The sequence below is a fragment of the Synchiropus splendidus genome, chromosome 1, assembly GCF_027744825.2.
Source record: "Synchiropus splendidus isolate RoL2022-P1 chromosome 1, RoL_Sspl_1.0, whole genome shotgun sequence".
In the NCBI taxonomy this organism is placed as follows: Eukaryota; Metazoa; Chordata; class Actinopteri; order Syngnathiformes; family Callionymidae; genus Synchiropus; species Synchiropus splendidus.
Window position 1 is genome coordinate 55,373,144 of NC_071334.1, and position 23,600 is coordinate 55,396,743.

The window sequence follows — 23,600 nt, forward strand, 5'->3', positions numbered from 1 at the left end:
TTGGGCAAATATCAATAAGAATTGGACTCAAAAGGTTTGGTGGCATAAAGTGCATACATCAGACACAACATGCAGCCAGAAGGAAACCCCCTCCAAAAGACCAACATTTACATGCTCAGAAACACAATCAAAACAGTAATATTGGAATATGAATTTAAGACCATATTGCCCAACCTTAATATCAATATTCTATAAATCAAATGTTTTAATGAACAAATATGAGTCTGTGCTTTGCCACTGCATCACTTTTTTTCCGGTGAGGGGAATGGCTCACAGCAGTCGGTCGTAATTTTAGCAAATGCAGACGCAAGTTTGACTTTCAACTTGTCCTTACTTACTGGCAGGACATGCTGCAATGTTAGAGTGCAGGCCATGTTACTGACCAAGCACAACAATCACTACGAAAAAGTGGCATTAAATTGGTAAGTGACAATACACTACGTATTTGCTCATTTACCTCACCCGATGAACTGTAAACAACAGTGGCATTTATGAGTAAATACATTAAACTTATTTCTCTTTTAATTATAAGAGTAAAACCAACCTGACTGAGATGAGGATTTTGAACAAGTAGCACTTCTCTTTGCAATTACACACAGTAATGTTGTCAGACAAGTGTTACGACTCTCCGGAGGAAGGTTGAGGGTCCACTACTAATAATTGAAATTGCATGGAGGACTATATTGAGTTTATTACTGTTATCGTGCTGCAGTGATTTCAAACAAAACCACTTGCTGTAATTTCATTCCATAAGCTGAAATAAAATGAAAGTCTGTTGGTGGCACTTTAGTTGGCTTCCCATTTAATGATGTTTGGGCGCCATTGTTATCATTTTTCTGTGCGTACTGTAAGTTCACATTGATAAAATTATTGGTCTTGATCGCAAACTGACTGATAAACTTCCCCTGCATGAGACAAGGACGAGATCCAGTGAACATAAAAAAAGGAGAGTGAAACGTCTTTGTCAGGGCATTCCTCTCTACTGGCATTTTGGAAGATCTGCTACTGTGGAGCCTCTTATCACACGCTTTCCTGTTTAACTACAGATATGAAGTTTCTTACGGAAGTTTTGTGAAATCCTGCAGAAAGCTGCTCTGCAACAAGATAACAACAATGAGCATCGGAATGTTTTCCTTGGTACACAGAGATAAAGTCCAGCTCAGATCAAGATGTGCAGAAGAACTTGAAGACGGGATGAGATGCTGCATTCTGTCATGAACTACAGTTAAGAAAAAAAAATGCAGCGATTTCATTCAGCGACGTTTGGCAACAATGCCCCCACTTGACAAGTATAGTTTTTGGGGAATCAAATCTTTTGTCACAAAACAACAAAAGTCCTAGTGAGCACAGGTGAATGTGGTCAGTCTGAGGTTTTAAGAAAACTAGCACTATCACACTATATAGCCACAGTCACCACAGTTGTCCAGGAGTCAAGGAACTGTGGTTACAATGGTGTTTTCCTGTTCACGTTTTAATGCAAGGCAGTGGATCTCAGCAGAGCATTACATCAATTTGTGCTGTGATGAGTGAATTAATTCAAAATTCTGACTCCTACTTGAAATCATCCATGGACCTCATTTCATGACCAACCAAGATGTTTCTTCTAAAGGTCCATTCATGCGCTAAGTAACGGATCGAGACTTCTGTCCGTACTCAGCGTGTATTTCTGCACGTTTCGACAAAGCTCAAGTGTTGCTGTTACTACCTGATATGTGTGTTTACTGAGACATGAGTCGACGTCCTCAGTCACAATATATCACCGACCGCAGCCTTCCCACATTTCTGCCTCAGTTTTTCTCTTTAGTGTAAGCCGTAAGTTATAAATACTTCTTCCTCAATCGCTAGTTTGTTTTGGAGTTATGATCAGTGACGGTAACAATTTCGTACGTACAGTAAATGGGCCTTAAGGGTGTCACTGGAGCTCTTCTGGACATTTTACAAACACATTCGGATGAAAATATACATCAGTTGCAATACACACGAGACAAACACGAACACATGAATACCAGCACATCTGCCATGATATATATTTCACTAAACAATGTAGATCAACAACAAAAATGAAAAGTTGTATAATGAACCACTGAGCACATAAAAGCTGTCATTTGTAGAGTGAGCAGCAGGAAGCTGTGACCATTAGTGGTGATGTGTGTTGGTGTAAGCATCTGTGATGGAGTTGTGTTTGCCAGATCTGCCTTGACATGTGTTGATTTGACTCCAACTGACAGAAGCTCAAGCGAAAAAGATGATACATTTGTTCCCTACCTGGTCAAAATGCGGAAGCAGGGGCTCCCTCCTGTGAAGCTGGAGTTGCTTGTCGATGTTGTCCTTCAGGCACTGACACACACGGTGCTTCTGGTCTGTTGAGTAGGCTTCCAGACTGAGCAGGCAGTCACACTTCTGAAGGACGGAAGAGAGGGAGGAAGAGACGAGTCAGAGGGGAGGGGGGAAGAAGACAACGGGTAATTTACCCAGGAATACAGGAGAATCCCCGGATCGTTGGACCATAAAAAGGGTTCAGGTGTACGCATCACAAATGAATGTGGAAGAATAAATGAGTCATTGTCCACCAATATGGGGCTGTATAAACATTTCTAAAGCAAATATTCTTGAGACACTTTGTGGATCAAACAAGGGAAGATGCCTGTAAATTTTGCACACATACGAAGGCACAAAAAAATCCAGGTAAACTGGGATTTCAAAATAATTTTGTTAATGTTCTTTCAAGAATTTGTGTGTATTTCAGTCCACTTTTTCTCAATAAAACGATCATGCTTGGGCTTAAGCTAACATCCACATAAAGATTAACAATGTTATCATTTTAAGTTTCAGCTTTCAATTTTGTTGTGTTCCTTTTCCTGAGTCAGTGAGTGTTATTCAGAGACTGGACAGATCTGAACAACAAGGTATTCCAGAGATGGGGTCATGCATTGTTCGGAATGAATTTCACACACACAGAGACCAGTTACTAAAGAGGGTCGTGTCTCCACCTATGATGAGGAAATGATGTTGCACATGGCTTTCCTATCTCTAGACTAACAGTCTTTGGCTCACAGCAGATTGACCAAATAGTGGCTGGTATTTTGTTTTCAGAAGGACTCATCTCAACTTAGGGGGTCAATGATACTAACTCATTTCAGTGGGACATTTTTGTACGGCAGAAACAGACCATTCAGTTAAAACACTCCAGCTTTGAGAGTTTCCCTTGACTTTCTGCACTTCACTGGAGACTAATCGATCTGTTTGCTGCTAACATTCTAGAGCAGTGTAGAATTGTTCACATAACTTCATGAACAGTTCATCTTTGTTTTTGACGTCAGTCTCTTTTTTGGGGTCACGATGAGCTGAAGCACGTTGAGCTCCAAATAAGACAACAAACCACACAGTGCATTCGTAAACCACAACGTTCCTGTTCACCGTCTCACATCCAGATGTGAGTTGTTTTAGGGGCGCATCCGTCCGTGAGCAGGCACATCCCCCCGGGTAACAAAACGCTAGCATTACTGAAATGAGATCACCTTCCCAGACGATTGGCAGAATTTGATATGCTGACAGGCTGATTATGTGACCGACCCTCAGAAGGCTGTCCAAAAAAAGGAGTGCAGAATCAATATGCCTCTTCTGGGAAACACACAGAAATAAATATTTGATCACCAGAGAGCTTGAGAAGCTTTGCCAATTAACTCTTGCAAAGGAACTGTACAGCAGCATGAATTGTCCAATCCCACGACCCTAAACCAACAGGAAAGACTGATTGTATTCTGAGTTCAAAATATTTATCTGCATGGACGTTCCCTACGTGAAGAGACACAAGGAATTTGTAGGAAAGCCCAAGACCAGGAATATTTAGGACAAAACAAGATCCGCCTCATCTGTATTATGCATTGTAGTAGTAGCCACAACAAGTTTTTAAACTAATACTATGAAGTCTTTCAGATGACTATTTTTTTGTATCTTTAGTTTTTATTTTTGTTGATTTATAGCATTTAACATGTATTACATTGCAATTTATTTTAGGTGTTTTTGCCCCTGTCCTTTTAGATGGATGATTACCAAGTTCCAACTTAATACAATAACAGGTCCAGGGTTTCTGCCAGGATTTTTTCAAACAGCGCCACCCCCAAATATGAACAAAATATGGAATGAAGACGCGACAGAGAAACAAGGAATCCGAGGGGAAAGTTTTGACATTTACTGAAATGGAAACAATACAAACCTTAGTTTATATTTGTGAGACGTAAATCTCTCGTCATATGTCCGGCCGGTGACTTGAGTTCCATGAACGGACTTTACGGACAGTTATTATGATATTTCTTTCGCAATATTTCCGTGAATAAAACCACCTTTTCAACGTTTCCGCCATGTTTCAATATGTTTGATCACGCAAGAGTTCATCTTTAAAAAGAGATCATTTTCCTGATGGCGTGCCGGATCTCATTTAAGTCATGGCGGTGCATTAACATGTAGCGAAAACCCAGATTTATACAAAAATTATGACACCCATTGTGATTCATTTAAATGAAACAATGCAATGTTGTTGGTAGATTTTCTCACTACTCCTTATAAATGTAAAGGCATGGGTTTGTGCAGCCTGTTAGTCTTTGTAGTACAATGAGTTTTTTTCTAGCCTACAATGCAGTATGGAAACTGAAACATTAATAACAACTATATCAGAAGGACATTCAGTATCCTGGGCACTAATTGTCTCAGAGACTTGTTCAGCATACACAGCAGACTCATAAACTCTGTGTTAAAAAAACAGATAGTGTGGGAAGGTTTTCAGAGGCTTCAAATATATTTTACAAATTTGAATAAAATGAGGGTTATAAGATGTATTTCATGTATATTTTTATGCATTTCAACCTCTCCTGTTATTGAACGTAACAACATATTTACGGATTCCATGTCAACAAATTGCAATTCACATTATTTTGATAGAACAGACAGGTTTGACGTTCCTGTCTGAGACGAAAGATGAAAGCACGTTCTTAAAACAAGCAAGCAAAAACATACACAAACTTCTCAAACTCATTCACTTCAACATTGTTCATCTCACTGTTTTCGACCGAGGTCCAACCTTTCAGGTTCCACTTGTGCTCATGAATATGTTTTTGCTATTTTGTCCCATTTTATCTTGTCAATCAGGAATGCCGGATGGGCTTCCGGTAAAAAAAAAAAAAAAAAAGAAAAAAAGAGTCGTGACATTTTTTAGGTATGAGTCAGTCTAAAAATAGGATTTTTCCATTTTGTGTACATCTCTGGAGAGGAAGCCCTCGGGGATTTCGCTGAGCACTCACAAGGCGGTCATGGGTGAATCATTTTATGTTGTTGTTCCTCCCCTCATATGAGCTCATGCTATCTTTCTTCAGTGCTGTTTCCCTTGATATTCTGTTAACATAACATGGAGATGCTGCTCTAAGTCTAATAGCAGAGAGTCATTTGTGGCATGAGCTTTGTCTTAATTATGGAAGGCAGTGCTGCATAAAGGGCACGCCTCATCTCCATCAATGGCAAGAGCGTCCAGACCATTAAAACAGACACGCCGAGACAAAGGCAATAAATAGATAGTGTAGCATGGTGAATTCATGAGGGTCAGCACAAAGTACAACAGGTTGAACATGAGAAATCCAAACTAGAGTACAATGTTTCCAAGTACAACACAAGATGATGAAGTGGGAGCTTTGTCAGAGATGGCAGAAATCAATGCTGATGTTTTCAAGCATCCATCACTTCATTTCATTTAAGTCTACAGGAGGAGAGGGCGGCTATTAGTGGGCATAGCATTATGTTTAAACAAGAAGACCATTTCTGATGTAACTACAGCGTATATTCAACCACAAGCTCTTTTCTACACAGCATCACTAAGTGAGAACTTGTCTGCTAGAAATCATTTGTTCTTTATGTTTGCGTTTACTGATTGACTGTTTTCAGTTTCTTTTCATTTTGATTAGCGTCTGGTTTTGGCCAACCCATCCTCACTCCCATGGCGTAACCTACCGATGTTGGGAAAGTGAACTTTAGCGTCCTATACTTACCACAAAGGCAGCCGTTGCATATTGATGCAATGGCGTTTTAATGGAGTAAAAAATATCTCCATCATATCATGTCGTGTTCCAGACAGTGGCCATTTGAGGGGCTTTAAATAACAAATGACACATTGTTAGGTGTACAACGAATGCCTTAGCTAACCCCAGCCTCTCTCTTCTTTTACGTGTGACCCACAGCGGCAGGATATGCTGCGGAAGTATAGGACGGAATCAATATATTACGCATGGGAGTGACAATGGGTTGTTTTGGCTCCCTCTGTCTGTAAGGGTGGTCCAAAGAGGCTCAATCGTCCAGTGCAAAAGAGGACTTGACTAAGATCACCCATCTGTTTCCAGGGGTTTGACCCCAAAACCAACTTCACTAGTAGCTCATTCCCATTCATAAGGTGATTTTCATTCAATGTTAATCACCGCATTCATGCTGAAAGCACCTTTCAGATCTAGGAAGAATGCAGGAACCAATTCCATCTGAGATCCACTCGCAGATCACATGCTGATCCAGTGTCTCAGTAACTGCGAATTTAATAACTGAGAGTTTAAAAACATGTAAACAACGCTCATGAACGAGTCCTTCAGAGACTGCTTTGTTTTGACTTTCACACGTCACAGGGGTGAGATGATTATTCCGCAAAATCATTGCACAAAAGATTACTACTGTGTGAGAGTACTGGTCTCCAATGGGATCATTAGTACAGTCACAGTGTGCTGGGAATAGTGATGCATTCAAGGGGAGTCGCAACATGCAAGTTGGCAAGCCTCGGACAATCTTCTTTAGTAACTAGTTCTTCACATTATGACACCACAGAACCTATTACACTGGAGGCTGTGTTTTAGTCATGACTTGTATTTTGTCGCTTTTACAGTGATGTTTGTTTTTTTTCTATCAACAGAGTGACAAATCCCTCAGTCCTGTATTCATTGAAGTCTGACACTCCTTTCCACTAAATGTACTTGAATTCTGTTTACAATTTTGTGAGTGGTTTTGCTGACCAACAGATCCCTCCTTCATAGAGGTAAAGACTAAAATGCCTTGGTTCCTTCCTGAAAAATATCACCATTACTGATGAACCTTGTCTACTGCACAAAATTATTTATGAATCTATAATTAGTTGATTCATCAAAACGAGCCACCAGCACTGAGAACTGAAGCTCTATTATTCAGCTCCATCATCGTCAGCAACAGTGACAAATTTATATTTTAAAAGTGATTTCCTGCGAGGATTTAACGGACGAATACATTCATCTGAGACCATGTGTGCACAACCTAACCAGTCATGCCGAGTCACAGCTGCTCTCATTTGAGTATGACAGAATAATAGAGGTCCTCGTGCCACCTTGAGGAAGAAGGATGAACCACGTCCACAAAGGAGATACTGTTCTGAGTCAGAAATGAGGCACAAACATAGTGAGAGGGAGGGAAACTGTAGACAGTTGATGTCGACTGGACGTAGTTGATCAGTGCATGTGCATGTACCTGTTGGCTCTACAAGAGGGTTCACAGTAACCTCAAGCTTTGACCTCATAAGACGATGAAAGTAACATTTTGGTTGGTTGTGAAATGCTACATAATAAGGCACTCTGATCTAATGAATGAAACACTTGAATAATCTATACATGCTGCATTTATTAATTAGTAATGAATCCTCAACAGATTTTTTAAATATCTTAAATCGCCTTCCCCTCTTGTGAACTGCTGTAATTTACTGCACAGATCTACATTGGCCCTGACTGGTAAAGCAGAGCCATTCTGCCACTTCATACATTGACACTCTAAAAAAAGCCAAGCAAACGTGTGACTGGAATGACTCCAAACGTCTTGAATACAAGCTGCTTCTATGTACTTGTGAAACATCTGCTCCTGCACTCCGAATTTCTCTTATCTCTGCTTTGACCCTGCTCAAGTTGGCAGAAGTTGCACGACTCATCTGGTTGTTGACTTTTAAGCAGGTAGGAGCAGGAGAGCGAGGCACCGACCGAGGTTGCAGGTCGCAAGATCAGACTTTAAAACACATACAGAAGCAACGTTGTGAGTCTGCTGTGAAGCCTAGGATTTCTATTTTGTGAGTCAAATTCTCTGATGCCTCCAGTTCAATCTGCTTGTAAATAAAATCCATCATACATGCTGGGATGCAATCACCTACACCATGATTTCTAAAATGAATGCAAGATTTTGAACGACACTACATCCTGAAAGAGTGATTCCAAACCATGGGGCCATTGTTGTTATTGTTGTTATTTATATATATATATATATATATATATATAGAGAGAGAGAGAGAGAGAGAAGAGAGAGAGTGAAGCAAACATTGGTGAACTCATTTTGAGTTTCACTGAGGATGCTATTGCGTCTTACATAATACAAAATAAAAAATAGTCTTCCCAGAAAGCATTGCCCCATATGGACAGGTTTTTCCAGGCAACTCCCCACTGTCCTCCATTACAAAAAACAGCTGTGATGGGAGACATCAGGGTCCCTGAGGCATGCAAGAACTGCTTCACTTCCACCACATGACTGGCCCAAACTAGCTTTGCAACGCATAAATCAAACTGAATCTATGCACTGAGAAAGTGTGTGAGACGATATATATTGGTTTAGTTATTTAAAAAAAGCAGCCAGCTGGAAAATCTGTGCATTATGGGGAGTGGTGATCCCCAAAATTTGAGAAAGGCTTACAACTCAACATCAGAGAGAGGAAGTGTCTGTTTACACTGCTTGCTGTCCAAATATGATGCAACACTTCTATTTTTGAAGCTCGTGATCAGTTTTTGGGAAAAAGATTTAATCCCCAAAAAATATATTTGAGCCAAGAAGTAGTTTGACTCTTATGCACATAACATTGTTAGACTATATGCTGGTATTTTTTCATGCAAAAATAAGCATATGACTTAATAATTTATTATGTCAGGATAAGTGCCACCACAATTAGAGGGAACATTGCTTACATAAATTGAGCATGATACCAGTTTGTAGTCCATAAATTAGTGTTTAAATAACAATTTTATGAGGGATGAAGGAAACTGACGGTAATCGGGGTCAAATCTATTATTACTGTATATCAATATGGTACAATAGTACACTTTTTTTAACACTGGATTACATTTTTAATGCAGCCGATAACTGCATATATTTATATTTGAAAATCAAAATCATACAAAAAGAAAAATGTATAAAATCTGATGCTAAACTTAATGATTCGTGTTAATTCGTTCTAATCACATCTCCTAGTTTATTTTGGAGTCAAAAAAGTTAATATTCCTAAAAAAAAATAAAAAATAAAAAAACCCAGTCATTGACTCTACAGACCGACAGCAAGAAACACTAGAATGTACGGTGATGCGAAGTGCAGGAGCACTTCCCACGTAAACAGGAACATCAGTGTCATATCAAGGAACTCAGTACTTGAAATATCCCTCTCAATCAATAATAAGGATTTTAAAATACATAGTATGCTGTAGTTCCTTTACTACAGCTATGACATGAGCTCCCCTCTGTTTATAAACCCACTTTTGCCAGAGATAAACATGGGAGCTAATGAAACAAAATTCAATGAATGGCCAGTGGTCTGCCATGGAGTGGCTAAAAATACAGACAGCATTTCCCCGTAATCAGATTGATGAAAGTGCTCCCTGGATGAAGCCTTCCCCCTTGAGCCATCTGGCAGATGAGTTTTCAGCAGGTCGCAGGATTGCTGTCAACACGGCTCACCTAAGCTGCTCCAGCATTGAACAGGAGGTTTCACCGACAGCTCGTGTTTGACCGGACGCAGCACACTGCAATCTGAAAGCTAGCTGCACAGTTCTGACGTTCATCAATCCAATAAACTCAGCTTGAACTGCTTCATCTTTTGTCCAAAACAGTAGTAACCACCGTGTTTTACGTCTCGGCGGTACAAACCAACACAGTCTTACAAAATCGACTGTCGCCAAGTGGACTATTGAAACCAAAGATCTTCCGCATTGTACGTTGACACACGCATGTTGTTATTGAGTCAAATGTCTCGCCTCCCGTAACGTTGACAAGGAGGGCTAGGGATTAGGGCACATAAAGCTTTATTGCCACGACACACCAGACCAGGGTTTGGCAACCTTTACAATCAAAGTGTTATGTTCTATGGTTTTCTTATGCTATTATTTTGTTATTTCCTGTCTGTGTTTTCCTTTTCCTTTGTTTCCTCCAGCTTAATGGCAGCGCAGCTGGAGCTCATCTGATGATCAAGCCACGCTGATTTCTACACCTGCGTCCCAGTCTACGCTGCCAGACGGTTGATTCTCGTTCTCCGGTAAAGTTCTCCTTGAATTTTAGCCCTGTGAAAACTTTTTTTTTGTGTGCCGTTTCTTGCCGCTTTCTTGTTTGTTCTTCTTGTTTCCTGTTTTTGATAGCTGCGTTGTGCGCTCCGCGAGACCTTTTGTTACTCGTATCTTGTTTTCACTTGCTGGCTTATTCTTCCTCGTGTGTGTGTGTGTGTTTGATTATTCCACCACCGAGCACTTTTTGTTGTTTGGCCTCGTGGATATATCCGAGTGCGTGTTTTGTTGTCTCCGTTAGTTGGCTTTATAATTTGCCTCTTCTGTTTTCATTTTTTTTTTTTGTTGGTCCTTGGGTGTTTTTCTTGCTACGTGTGTTTGGATAGCGACGTCCTTAGTTCTTTGCCTCCTGACTGTGCCCTGTTACTTTTCGGATTTATTGTTGATTAAATTTTGTAAAAACCTAACCTCGTCTTATCGAGTCATCTGTGAGCCAGTCGCTATTTAGCACCTGGGTCTGTTCATCTGAGCCAACCATGTCACAAAGGAGCCATTCTGTTCCTTTTCCCGCTGAAGAAAAATAGTCTGGATCAGGGGTGGCCAACCAGTCAGAGGCTAAGAGCCACATTGTTTTACTTTGTTGCTGAAAAGAGTCACATCCTACAAATATGTAAGGACAATGAATAACAGGTGAAACACATGCCATACGTTTAGTTTAGGGAATGACAAAGTTTGGTGAAGAGCCGCATGTGGCTCGGGAGCCACAGGTTGGCCAGGCCTGGTCTAGATTGACAAAATATAACGGCATATAAGCTTCAAAAAAGTTTGAACTCCAAAAGAACTGTGCAAAAAAAAAAACTAAATTAAAAATAACATGTCAAAGTTTCATGAATCACATTTTACTCTGAAACATCAATGCCACGTGGTCAATGAAGGGTGGGAAATCTCACAATCTCCCTGGACACAGTAGCGGACAGAGGTGATCGAAGAGAGAGAGAGGTGTTAGTCCCACAGTGGGGAAATTCAACAATGTGAGCAAAATGTGAGACGTTTATTGCTCCCTTTAAATTATCAAACTATGACTAATGTAGACACCCGTGGCATTCACTATGGTATCAGGAAATGCCATGGATGGCAAAAACGGCTTTAAATGAACCCCTGATGTGTCAATATGCAATTTAGACTGACTTCCTTTTGCTCCAAAAGTCCACTTGAAAAGAGTCAATATTTGATGCCTAAGGAGCAGAAATGTTTTTCTACAAACAGCAAATGCACATCTATCTTGGAGCAGCCGGGTGTTGCCAAATGAGATCATGCCTAAAACAAACATGGAAACGTGTTTAGATATCTCATACTCATCTGGATTCTAAAATGGAAAAACAGAAAAACAAGAAATAGCTTGGTAAAAAAATATATATATATGCATAAAAAATTAATTAATCATACAATACTGTGTCAGCGTCCTTCAAGGTATAAAGGGGATTATTTTTTTCCTGGCCAGTTCCTATGTCATTCTTAACAGGATCACACCAAATCAGTCATAGTTCATATACTGCTGCAGAGCCTGGTGTTCTGACTTGTCACTCTATCACAATTCACTTAGTTACGGATGGAGCCCCTACCATTTCTGAAAGGCAGTACTCCATCAGCAATATTCAAGTTTCCTCCGCAGCACAGCGATACGCAGCGTAACCATAGCATTTAATGGGTTTATAGCTTGTCCATTTAAGTGACAAGTAAACAAGAGTTAATGATGTTTAAGCAGCCTGTCAGCTGGTTGAGAGAGCAGGAAATCCCTGCTGATGTTTCTGAGAGAAACATATCCATCCAAACAGCTCCTTCCTCAATTCCCTTTTTTCAAAGCTCAGTTAAAAATTGATTGGCAAAGGGCTTGTTTCAATGGAAAGATTAACGCAACTCCTCCATGGCATGCACTGACCTTTAAACACAATTTAGGCATGAACATTTCCTGGAATCACATGGTCCTGTTCTGTAAATGAAAGAACCATCTTTTCATCCCTTAACTTGTCCGTCAATGTCCAAATCTGTGAAGAGTTCTACTTCAAACATGTGGGGTTGTTGACAGAATCCAAGGCAAGGCTTCCAGTTGGTGGATGCTGGGATTCAGTAACACCTACATTATCGCAAGGCTTATGTTCCTGACACCCCTTGCTCACATGTGGTCAATGGAGTGATTCTTTGTAAAAGACTCAAATCTTTACTCGGAATGAACATTCTTTGTTTCGCAGGTAATATCCAGCCAATTTAGACCACTGCATTGTTATATCTAAGGACACCAAAGCTTGAATTGTGACATCATTATCTGGAGCAGTACAGATTTGTTTTTGAAATATATATTTTTTTATTTTAAAAGTTTTAATTTTTGTGCTCCACACATAAAACTGCAGTGTGCTATGACGAAAGAGAAAACTGAATAAGTGACAATGACAGACTGAAGCCATGCTGGAATAGAATTATGGTTTCTAGTGATAAAAAAGTGATTTTCTTCCTCGGACAAATGACACATTGTGACTGGACTGTCTCCATTTTGTTGGCTTTCTCGCCGACGTTTAAATGCTTTGTTTTTTTGGACCACATTCCTGCAGTCTATTCATGGGGCAAAAGACCACGCTGGCCAACCCCGTGTGGCCAGAGGCGCTTCCTACTGTCGTCAGAGAAGATGGGCGGCAAAAGATGAGCTCAGAGTTTTCTGAAATCATCTTCTGTTGATAAAAATGTCTATTTTTAACATCTCTTAATGAAACAGTGGAGCTCAGTAACAATCATTAAATGAAAAACCTCACATGATATGGCCTGTCTGATTAGATTTGTGACGCACCACAAGGACCTCCTTACTAACCAGTGGAGTCCAGGCAGTGGCTCATACTATGATAACAGGATTAAACTAGTCAGGATTTGGCAAATGAATCACACCTGACCATGTGCAATAAACCCAATTTAATCTGTTAACCTGCACACAGAGGACTCTCAGAAGTTTAGGAGAGGACGGCAGACCAGTAATCTTTTTATTCCCCTTCTACTCTGTACAAAAAACAAATACTGACTACATAAAAAAAAAGGCATTTGAAGTTCAGTATAGTTACATAACTGTTTTTCAACGATCAAACTTTCACCAAAATAAATAGCAAAATACAGTTATTTTATCCTAAGGTGAATATACTACGCATAATTACAAGGCAATATTTGACTTTTCATTTTACACTCTAAAAAGTTTATTTAAATAACATGAAGACACATTCCATTATATTAAAGTCTTTTAGCACGTATTTTGAGTTCCAATGATTTATTCAGACAAATAAACAGACAAACTTAGGAACAAGGAAATATTAGTCTGTTGGTCAGTATAAGTGACATCTATGGCATCTATGATGGCCATACGCAGTCAAACACGGTGACTGTCTGGGTCCTCTATACTATACTGGGCTGAAACAAACGCTGGTCTGTTTTATACATCAGCAATAGACATGATCATGGAACATGCTGCAGCATTAGACTCCACTACGGTTCAGCCACCAGTCATTAAAACGGCACAACTGAGTGGGGTGAATCAGAGCCGCCAAACCAGAGTTTACAGAACATTCCTTCCTCCCAACCACCATCCACCGGAGTTGCTGCCGTAGCAGTAGCACTCCTGCTAATACCAGTAGCATTTTAGCTAGTAAATTGCTCGACAAACTTGTAGCGTAACTCCAGATGCTGCAGTATATTAATTGGAGAAACACAGTCATGAGTTTTGGAACAAATATGTTCAAAACTTAAGAAGGAATAAAAGTACAATTAAAAGGGGAAACACAAAAACGATCGCTACAAAGTTGCTGTATTCTTGTTGGCTCTGTCAGTTACGTTTCCATTCAGCTTCTTTGGTGAGCAGCACAGAGTTTTTTGTCTTTGAATAACAATAACTTTGTTAGTTAGGCATGCTTGAGCACATTGCATATATGGTGGATATTTTTTCTGAACAAATCATGTTGTCAAAAATGTGGGACCTACAATGTTAAGTCAAACAAATTACATTCTAGATCACGTGTGGCAAACTCAAGTTTAAGAAGCCAAATCCCACCAGCCAATGCAGATTATTGTGCGTGTTGATGTAGTATTATTTGAAGACTGGTGTAAAAGCTAAGCACAGGATCTACAATAATCATGTCATCAAATATGCATAAAGGTTGAAAGACAGAAAAACTAACAGGAAGAAAGGTGGTTTTAGAGAGCGCGAGAGGATGTTTGTGTTATGAGCGTTTGATGAAGAGGAACAAACACACGGATTATTATGGCCAATGTAGCCTCTGAAATTTGACCCCACTTCAACCTTCAAGGAGCGCCAGTGACACATACTGTAATGTGGTTCCAACACATTTTGTTCAGCCTGTGTCTGTGTTTATGAGTTAGACACTAGTGATCTAGTGATCTGGTCGAAGGGCTGCCTATTAGAAAATGAAGCCATACATCTACCCTGCTGAGGTTAAGAAATGCTGGTGATCATATTTAGATATACAGCTGCTGGTGATGCAAAACTTGTGTCTCATCATGAGTTAAGTGAGTACTCCTCCACTTAATCTGACCCCGGAGAGACTCCTGCTGCCCCTGCTACGTTATTAATGGCTACAATAAAAAAAAAAATTTGCTGACAAGAGCCCCCAGGTGCATATCATTCACACCCCGCCTCCAGGCACCGAGCAACAGCCGGTGCATCATGCAGTCAGCCTGAAATCATAGAGCCACTCAAGTGCATTAAAAAGGCATCCCAGACTACGCAGAATGAAACCAGCTGTACTTTTAGGTCATCAAAGGTCTTAAAATCCATTATTGAATAAGGAAACGGAACGAGAAGGAATCTGGCTGAAAAATAATCCAATTAAAATGGAACTCTTATTTACCTCATCTGCTGCCGTCACACAGACATCACCCTCTGCATACCAGGAGCGATCTGACCTTTTACTGTATGGGCTCGTGCAAAAAGAGAGCATTTATACGCACAATACTGTACTGTGTAAGGCGGATCACAGAACCCCAGCGCCTGCCGCTACATGGCCTACACACCAACCATCACACTGTGACTTCACCTAGTTTGGCAGTGTACCAGTTTAACCCGCAAGCTCATTTCAATAATCATATCTCCAAACACTGAATCATTTCTGTTGCTCTGAAAGAGGCTCTTAAAAGGAAATGGGCAAAATAAAACTGTAAAACGATACGATGACAGTACAGACTTGTGCAGCGGCCAAAGGGGATGCATAGTGATTTTATTAGGAAATGCACTCTGCCAGTTAGAAACTAATGGGTACCAGTGTGGATTTCTGCTAATTGTGTAAAATGGAACTGTCCATTTACTCAGTTAAAATAAAATATAAAAAAAATGTGACGACGTAATAAGCTTCAGTTCACAATCTCAGAATGAACACACAGTGTTCAACAACTATAATTTCATAATATAGGAGCCGCGGTTGTCAAATTGTGTCATTTGATGTGTAATAATGACACAAAGAGAAACAAAGCACCAACATTTGCAATGCAGAATAAGCCTAATATATTATATATAAAATTATATATGATAGTCGGTTAAGGTAACATTTCAGTGAGAAAAAAGCTTTCACCATGTGTGCTATGAAATACACTGCAAACAGTTCAAAGTCGAGGTCAAAAAAATACATTCTTAAATGTAATTACATAAGAAAAAATATCTGATCTATCTGAATATCTGTTTTCCATCTATATGATGGAAACCAAAATACAATTTAACAAACAGAGTGAATATAATATAATATAATATAATATAATAAGTAAAGAGCAACCGTATTATTAAACCAGTTAAACTAAATGAAATTAGACTACATTTTTAACACAGTCAGTAAGTGCTTGAAGCTAAAGGTATGCTTTAGCTTAAGCTAAAATTGCATCCCCTAGCTGCAAAATAAAGAGATAACTTCCTGCCGAGCTGGAATAAATTGTGGTGACATTTTGAGCCCGAGCAGCACCATGAAGCAGCAGCACTTACATCACCAACGTCAGACAGCAGGTGCTTCTGCAGAGAGTTTGCCCCCCTGATGAAGGTCTTCTTTGGCCCGACCCGGTCAGCTAAGTTGCCCATGATGACTTGAAATCTTGATATTGACCCAGATGCACTCGAGCAGCCAGGAAATCTAGGATGCTGTCAGCCTGTCTTCTGCTTTTCATTTACCTATAAAACCCTTTCTAGCTTCCTTTCTTCCTGCGTCACTGACATATTTTACACACGGCTGTCTGTTCTGCCGGGACACAGTCGCAACAACACACACACTTTTCACTTTCACGTGTAAATCTGGGTTAGATCAGCTCCTTTTTTAGCAGCTGCTCCGAGTGAATGACCTACAGCGGGGAGAAGGGCGAGAGAAGACGAAGAAGTGGACCTTGTGTTTCATATGAAAGGTACAACCGCACCATCCGAGTTTGTGCAACTTCATTGAGCATGGCAAACAAGGAGAGATGAATATTTAAAAATAGTGAAGCCACAGAGAAGACCTTTCAAGATAAGAGATCATGTGAGCAGAGGCTTGACATGCTCAGCGAGGATGCGCTAGAGTAAGAAGGTCATTTGGGAAAAGTTGTTGGGGCGAGCCACATATGCTGTAGCGTGGTCTCTTGAGAGGAAGCATATTTCTACATGATCACCGGAAGTTCAGTTTGTGCATCACTGCGTTAATTACGTAACCATTCCATCCATGTGACTCTGCAACTTCAACAGTAAATATTTCTGCAATGTTAGACATGTCTGATTTTCAGCACAAAAATCGCATTGTCTGTCGCAACTCATGAACAAAATAAAATACATTAATTCATTAAAATGGGCATGTTGATCATTAAAAAAGAGGCACTGACATAAATATCTCTTTAGTCTGAAGCAATCTACGATAGCTTTATGACAGCAGGGTAATTAATTTCAGTTATGAAACGTGAAATTATGAAAAAAGAGTGCAGTCGTGAAGGGTGGCTATCCATCCAGTAGATACTGAATGCTTGGTTCTTTCAATCACTTCACAACAATGATGGAAGATAACAGAATAATGCGTGTTCTCTGAAAACTCTCGAGTTTAACTCCTTATATAGAGCACAATATTCCGTTTTATTCACTGCGAATTTAATATTGTTCTTTTATATGGCAGCAATGGCTCAAACAGTTTGGGTTTCAATGGATATATTAACTAAAAATCTTCATGCCTGAACGCAGTTTTCTTTTCGCTAATGATGTTTGTGTTATTGTGGTGCAAACTTGCTCAAGTTTGTCGCAATGCCACATACAGCCTTGGCATAAGTACTACACTGCCTTAAGTGTGATTAGTGGCAGCACTTCTATGTTGTATCGGCCTATTGGAGCAAAGAACGAGCTGAGCAAAAAGGAAAAGTCTGGGATCTGTCAATAAATCTCAATTCCTGGTCAAACCTATAATCATATCCTTTGGGTAGGAGTGTCCATAAACAGATAAGACGAAAAATCGTCCAGAAGAGACTCAATGTAGATCTCAATATTAAGAGAAGACAGTTGCCCCTGTGCAGACCCAGGAGCTGTCAAATCACAGCTGACCTGCGGATGTCAGTACTCCCGCAGTAGCCCAGGAGGAGGTGTTTGGAGACAGGGAAGTCCAGCAAACTTTGTGCCGACTCCTGCCCCCACATGCAATGCAATGATAAGAAAAAAAGATGAATGTATAACAGAGGAATACAATTCCTCTGAATATTCTGATGTACAATAAAGCAGGTCTTGAGAACGATCATTCAAAGTGTGTGCAAGACCAAGAGTGGTATGAGATTTATAGATGGAACAAGGCAAAAGGAAGTTTACAACTCGCGTGCAGTAGGAGAGAAAATGGCCATAAAAGTGGAACACAGATTCTAAAGGACAGACTTATGTAAATGAATGCCATTAAAAAAAAAAAAAAAAAAGAATAACTCACCAGCCAGTTTATTTAGCTGATGCCAATGAGTTCCACATTTCATCTCTCAAAAATAAAACCAAGCAGCTCGAGAGTCTCCTGGACATTGGATTTTAAAAGGTACTTATTCATTGTGTATTGATTTACTCATAAAAAGTGATGCCTGTCGTTGTGATGACCACCAGATGTGTGAAAAAAACACTTTTCAAATTAGCGCATCAATGTTTGTGAATGACAATATTTTATCCTATCCTAAGTGGGGTTTTTTTTAAATAGTGGAGGGAACATTTTTTTAAAGATCACATAAAGTAAATAATCTGTAGAAGAGGAGAATCAAACGTGTCTCTCCGGTGGGAGGAATAAAGAGTCAAGTGTTTGCGGCGTTGGCAGCTTGCTCCCTGAAGTATGAAATGAAGAGCTGACAAGTGTATCAACTATAACATATAGCTGCACTTTTTGTTGAAAGTGCAGGTCTGTCAAAGTGACTGAGTCAACCCACAAGCACGAAATAATGCTGCAATGTGAGACATTTTGCATCTTTTGGGTAAAGTACTCTGACGTGAGAGCGATTGCAATCGGCCTTAAATATTCTCCCATGCTGTCTTACGCAAGAGGTTCTATTTATAAAAGTTTCCTAATTGGATAGAAACCATTAAAACGTAGCCTGTTTCCTTTATCTTTTCCAGCTTGTGGGACAGAGCTCTCATCCAGCGTGCTGTCCCTCAGAATAGAAAGTCTTTAAAACATTCATAAGCTGCTAATGAGGTTACGCAGCACATTTCAAAGCAAAAACTAGTGTGACAACTTGTGTGAGTGTCACTGCATCATGAGGCGTTTCAGAGAGCTGCTCAGCACGAAGACTAACCATATGAGCAGACATTTGCAGCCAGCATTGAGAGAGGCTTCTGCAGCATCCGGCTCAGACTCAGAGGCTTGTTTGTGTGGAAATGATCTCATGAGGTCCCTAACTCTGCTGAGGTTTGATTGGCCTTGATCTCACCTGTTAAACCCTTTTTAAAGCAGCAAAATGGGGGCGAAGCAAAATCTCTGGTGCTACGCCTCTTCAGGCAAAAGAAAAAAAAGTTGCAAGATTGTTACGATATGGATGGTGTGTGGATATATTTCAGAATCACTTGCAGGATTGATTTCACATCTGTGCATGCTATTTGTTTTATGTCAGCTGACTCATGTAGCCTGAGGGAGAAACACTAGGTACGCAGCTCATACATGTCGCACATTGAGGAAATTGAAAAGGGAACTGAAAGGAAATTAATGTTGTCTGGAAAAAAAGGTGCAACAATGGATCACTGAGTGGAGAAATGGTTGGCAGATATGCAATAGTGACTGGTCTCATGGTTCATTGTTAGAGACCAAACACTTAGAGTGGCAGAGTGGAGAAACACATAAAAAGCACAAAAGAAACCAGACTTGTGTGCTTATGGAGAGTTGAATTTTGTCTAGGTCTCACAGTGGAGGTTGTAATATTTCGCCCAGGGTGACTGAGTGTGAGATGCAGCGTACTGTAAGCACGGTGAGTCAACATTAGTCAGGATTTTTCTGGAGCAGTGAGTAGCAGAGATGTCTAGTGGCTACTTAAACTCCAAAACGATAAACCGAAAAAAAAACCTTGCCAAAACACAGTGCAACAGTGAGTGAGCATTTGGCAGATTCTATTGAACAGCAGTACAGGATGCAAGCATTCAGTGTATAATAATTTACATGTTTTAGCATTTATTTGGCCGACGCACACCTGCTTTGACATGTAGATGGATTTATTCCATTTAATGGTGTGCAATTGTTGCTGTTGTCTCTGCTGGGAGCCAAAAATAAATCTGAGGTTTTGGGCTGCATCAATGAGCCTGGCTGGTCTGGCTTATTTAGGCTTATCAAGAGCAGTGCAGCAAAGTGGACCTGAATGTGTTTTTAGGAAGGTGATGTGAAAATAAAACTTTCTTTCTTAAATACTATGACTTTAAACTTAAAAATCAGAATTGCTGTCCCTTCTTCCCCAAAGCCATTTCAAGCCATTCTTGGTTCATTGGCATGACAGCAGAGAGGGGAGAGGCGGGTCAAATGCCAGTTGAAGTTGATAAACAAAACACCATCTAATCTTTTTGAAAAGGCTGTTATTATTATTATTATTGGAGGATGTACCTTCTACAGACGGTGTAAGTGCATTTAATCGATTGGTTGCAATCAGTCTTCAGCACCCAGCAGTACCAAAATGAACCCAACATGATGGTTTAAAAAGCCAGCTGGATATCGACTGCATCAGTGAGATCAGGTGGGAGACAGGACGATGTTCAACCCATTCTACCTCCTTCATGGAAATAATCACATGGCAGATGTGCATGTTCGGAGAGATCCGTGCGGACAGAAGTTGACACGAGTCAACATCAAAGCTTCTGGACACCATATTCTAGTTTGAAACCAGGGCTGAAAGAGGCAGCCATTTAACTGACATTCCAGATCATAGTGCTAATGCCAGCGTTGTCTCTCTGATGCCATTACCGACAAACAAACAGCCATTAAAAAGACATAGTTCCTCCTTTGAGACGTTTTGTTATGTACTTAATCCATCATCTTGCTTAATCAATAAACACAATCTCAGACACACACTTACCTCCGTCATATGGATCAGGTAGAATCTGAGTTCTTCCGCATAATCTGTAAAACAAAGAAACGCTGCTTATTATCTTGTAGGTCATTTTTCATTTTTGATTCTTTTGACCTGCTTGTTAGGATCTGGAACATAAAGAGTGTCCTAGCCCACTGAGCAGTTCCTAATTATTAAAAGAAAGGTTCCCCTGACATGCAGCCATAACTCACAGACGCAGCTCTTCCAGACAGGCCTGTGGCTCCGGTCTCAAGATATATGGATTTAATTCGATGACACACACACACACACAGAGAGACACACGGACAAATGCACTCAGACACAACAATGCCTCTTGCTTTGGTCAACACCTCAAGAGGGTAGTGGAGTGCCTTTACAAACATGAAATACGTTTGATAAAATATGTTACTTTAATCTGCATATATGAATCTTAATTCATTTATTATTACTAAACAGCAGATGACACCACATTTAGCATGCAAGGAAGTTAAAAAATATAAATCCTAACAATGTAATTATTTTAAATAGAGATCGTCACTTCAGGACACTGAAACCAAACCCCAGTGAACCGAAGACCACAGACTGGGGAAATAATAAACAGCCGGAGTATCATCAACATTACGAGGTCAGCATGTTGTACAATTTGTTTAAATGGACCAACAAACACATATTTAGGCCGCATAGTGAGGGAGTCACGTGACAGACAATAAACAGACTTTTTTAAGAGTCTTCATCAGCATGAAAAACTCTTGGGTCAGAGCTTGATGGACAATAGCGCCGCCTTGAGGCAGTCAGAGGAAACACAGAAATCTTTATATTATTTAATAATAATGAAAGCTTAAATTATCACAAAAGACAGATTATCTCATTAATGCTCCTCTGAGGTAAGTTAAAATATATCCAAGTTGCATTTGAAATTAAATTGCTTCTTTGAAGTGACAATATACGAAGAATCCGTTTGATTCTCATTCCAATTATCCTTTCCACAAGCTGCAATACTTACCGTCACAATGAATACGCGATTATGGAATTTACGGAATATTTTTACCCAAACACCATTATTTAACTTCCCGTAAAGACGTCGACAAATTTTAACAGCATACCTAAAATAAGGTTTGATCTTACAGTGACGCACCAGACCCATCGGGGGGCAGTAAAGTCCCATGTTTGTTGGAAAGTTTTGCAAGGGCAATATTTTAGTGTACCAGGAGTATTGAAGTTCAAATGCTGAATTGATTCTGGAAAAAATTATTACACTATCTTCTTTAAAAAGTTCACATTTTTGTATTCCCAGATTAATTTACCTTCAGATTTCAAGTCAGCAACAATGTAATTGTTTTGCTTTTTTTTAAACATTTATTTTAATTATCAAGATAAGGTTTATCCGTGGTCCATCAATGTATTTCATGTGATTGTCATATTTTTAATTCAATATTGCGTTGGTTATAGGATGATGAAAAGGTGGACTGGAAGAAGAGCGAGGAAACAAAAAGACGACTCTCATTCATCTGAGGGTAAACTGCATTTAAATCCCCATTAAAGGCAAGACCTGTGTCAACTGAGAAATGCTTGATTTTGCAAGCGTTTGACTCCAAATCTGTGATTCCCACGCTCAGGATCAGGATGACAGGAACACGGGGAAGCTGCTGTATTGAACTTGTGCCATTACACACACATGTCAAACACACCCTGACTGAAACAAACACAATCCCCCGGCGCCTCTTTCCTGAGAGAGCTGCTGAGCCAAAATAACAATGACAGGCAGTGGGGTGGAGAGGCAGGTTTCAGCGTGTGTGTGTGCGTGTGTTTGTCACTCATCCGAAGTCCAGAGCATGGGTCTAAGTTTAAGTGGATAAAAACCAGTGGGAATCCCCGAATGCAGACATCACAGTGGGGATCCCACAGAGAAGCTTGCTCTGTGGCTTGTTTGCAATGTTTTGGAATTTTCTGGCTTCCTGTTTTCACTTGACATTTTTCTCCTGAGATTAAATCTGGTCAAACCGAGGAGGGCGGATTCTAGCTGCTGGCACAAGAGCCAATATTGACAGAAGAGCCATCTTGCGGATATTTAAACCAATCCAGACTAAATCAGACCAATTTGTTTTGTTTAAGCAGCATTTGTTTGGCTAGCATTTATAATGGGATGATTATTCTGTGACCTGGACGACACATAATCTCCTCATCAATCGTTTACCTCTCAAAACAAGCCTGTAATCGATTCACGGAAATCCATCTGCGCCATACAGTCGAGGTTCAGCAAATGAGGGAGTGTCAGTGATCAATGTCAAATTTAGCCTCAACCATATTTCACCAAGTGAAATGTGTGAACTACTCTAGATGTTCTTATTGGATGAACTACCAACCTGTTCAGAGAGACTAATAGCCTGGCCCTTTGGTTATATTAATGCAACTCTCAGGGGTCAGACTAAAACTGTAAAACTGCAAAGGTTTCTTTTTAACATTCATCTGAAGTTCATGTATTAATATAACTAGTTAAAACAAAGAAACCTGAAAAGACAATTTAAAATAATATAATTTGGACAACTGGCAGAAAATGGATGGAAACATCATGGCTTTTAATAGAATCAGATGTCTTTCTGAACCTGATATAAAGTTCATATTTAAAAGTTCAAATCTACAGCTTTATCTCACACATAAATTAAGCCAGAAAATAAGATGGAAAAAATCCTTTAGGTATGCTGAAACCACCATAAATGACTCAAATCTATGAGGAGGTGGACTGAACAGCAGTTCCCTGACGTC

At 39.9% G+C, this 23,600-nt stretch overlaps 1 protein-coding gene across 7 annotated transcripts in view; it reads right to left on the minus strand.

The window, feature by feature from the left end:
- rgs3a (regulator of G protein signaling 3a) overlaps positions 1-23,600 on the minus strand; it is a 135,965-nt gene that overhangs the window by 59,022 nt on the left and 53,343 nt on the right. For all 7 annotated transcript variants that reach the window (XM_053866674.1, XM_053866684.1, XM_053866709.1 and 4 more), the window contains 2 exons: positions 20,844-20,887; positions 2,266-2,400 (listed from right to left, as the gene is read on the minus strand). In XM_053866674.1, the coding sequence (XP_053722649.1) occupies positions 2,266-2,400; positions 20,844-20,887 (179 nt within the window). The remainder of the gene's footprint in view (positions 1-2,265; positions 2,401-20,843; positions 20,888-23,600) is intronic.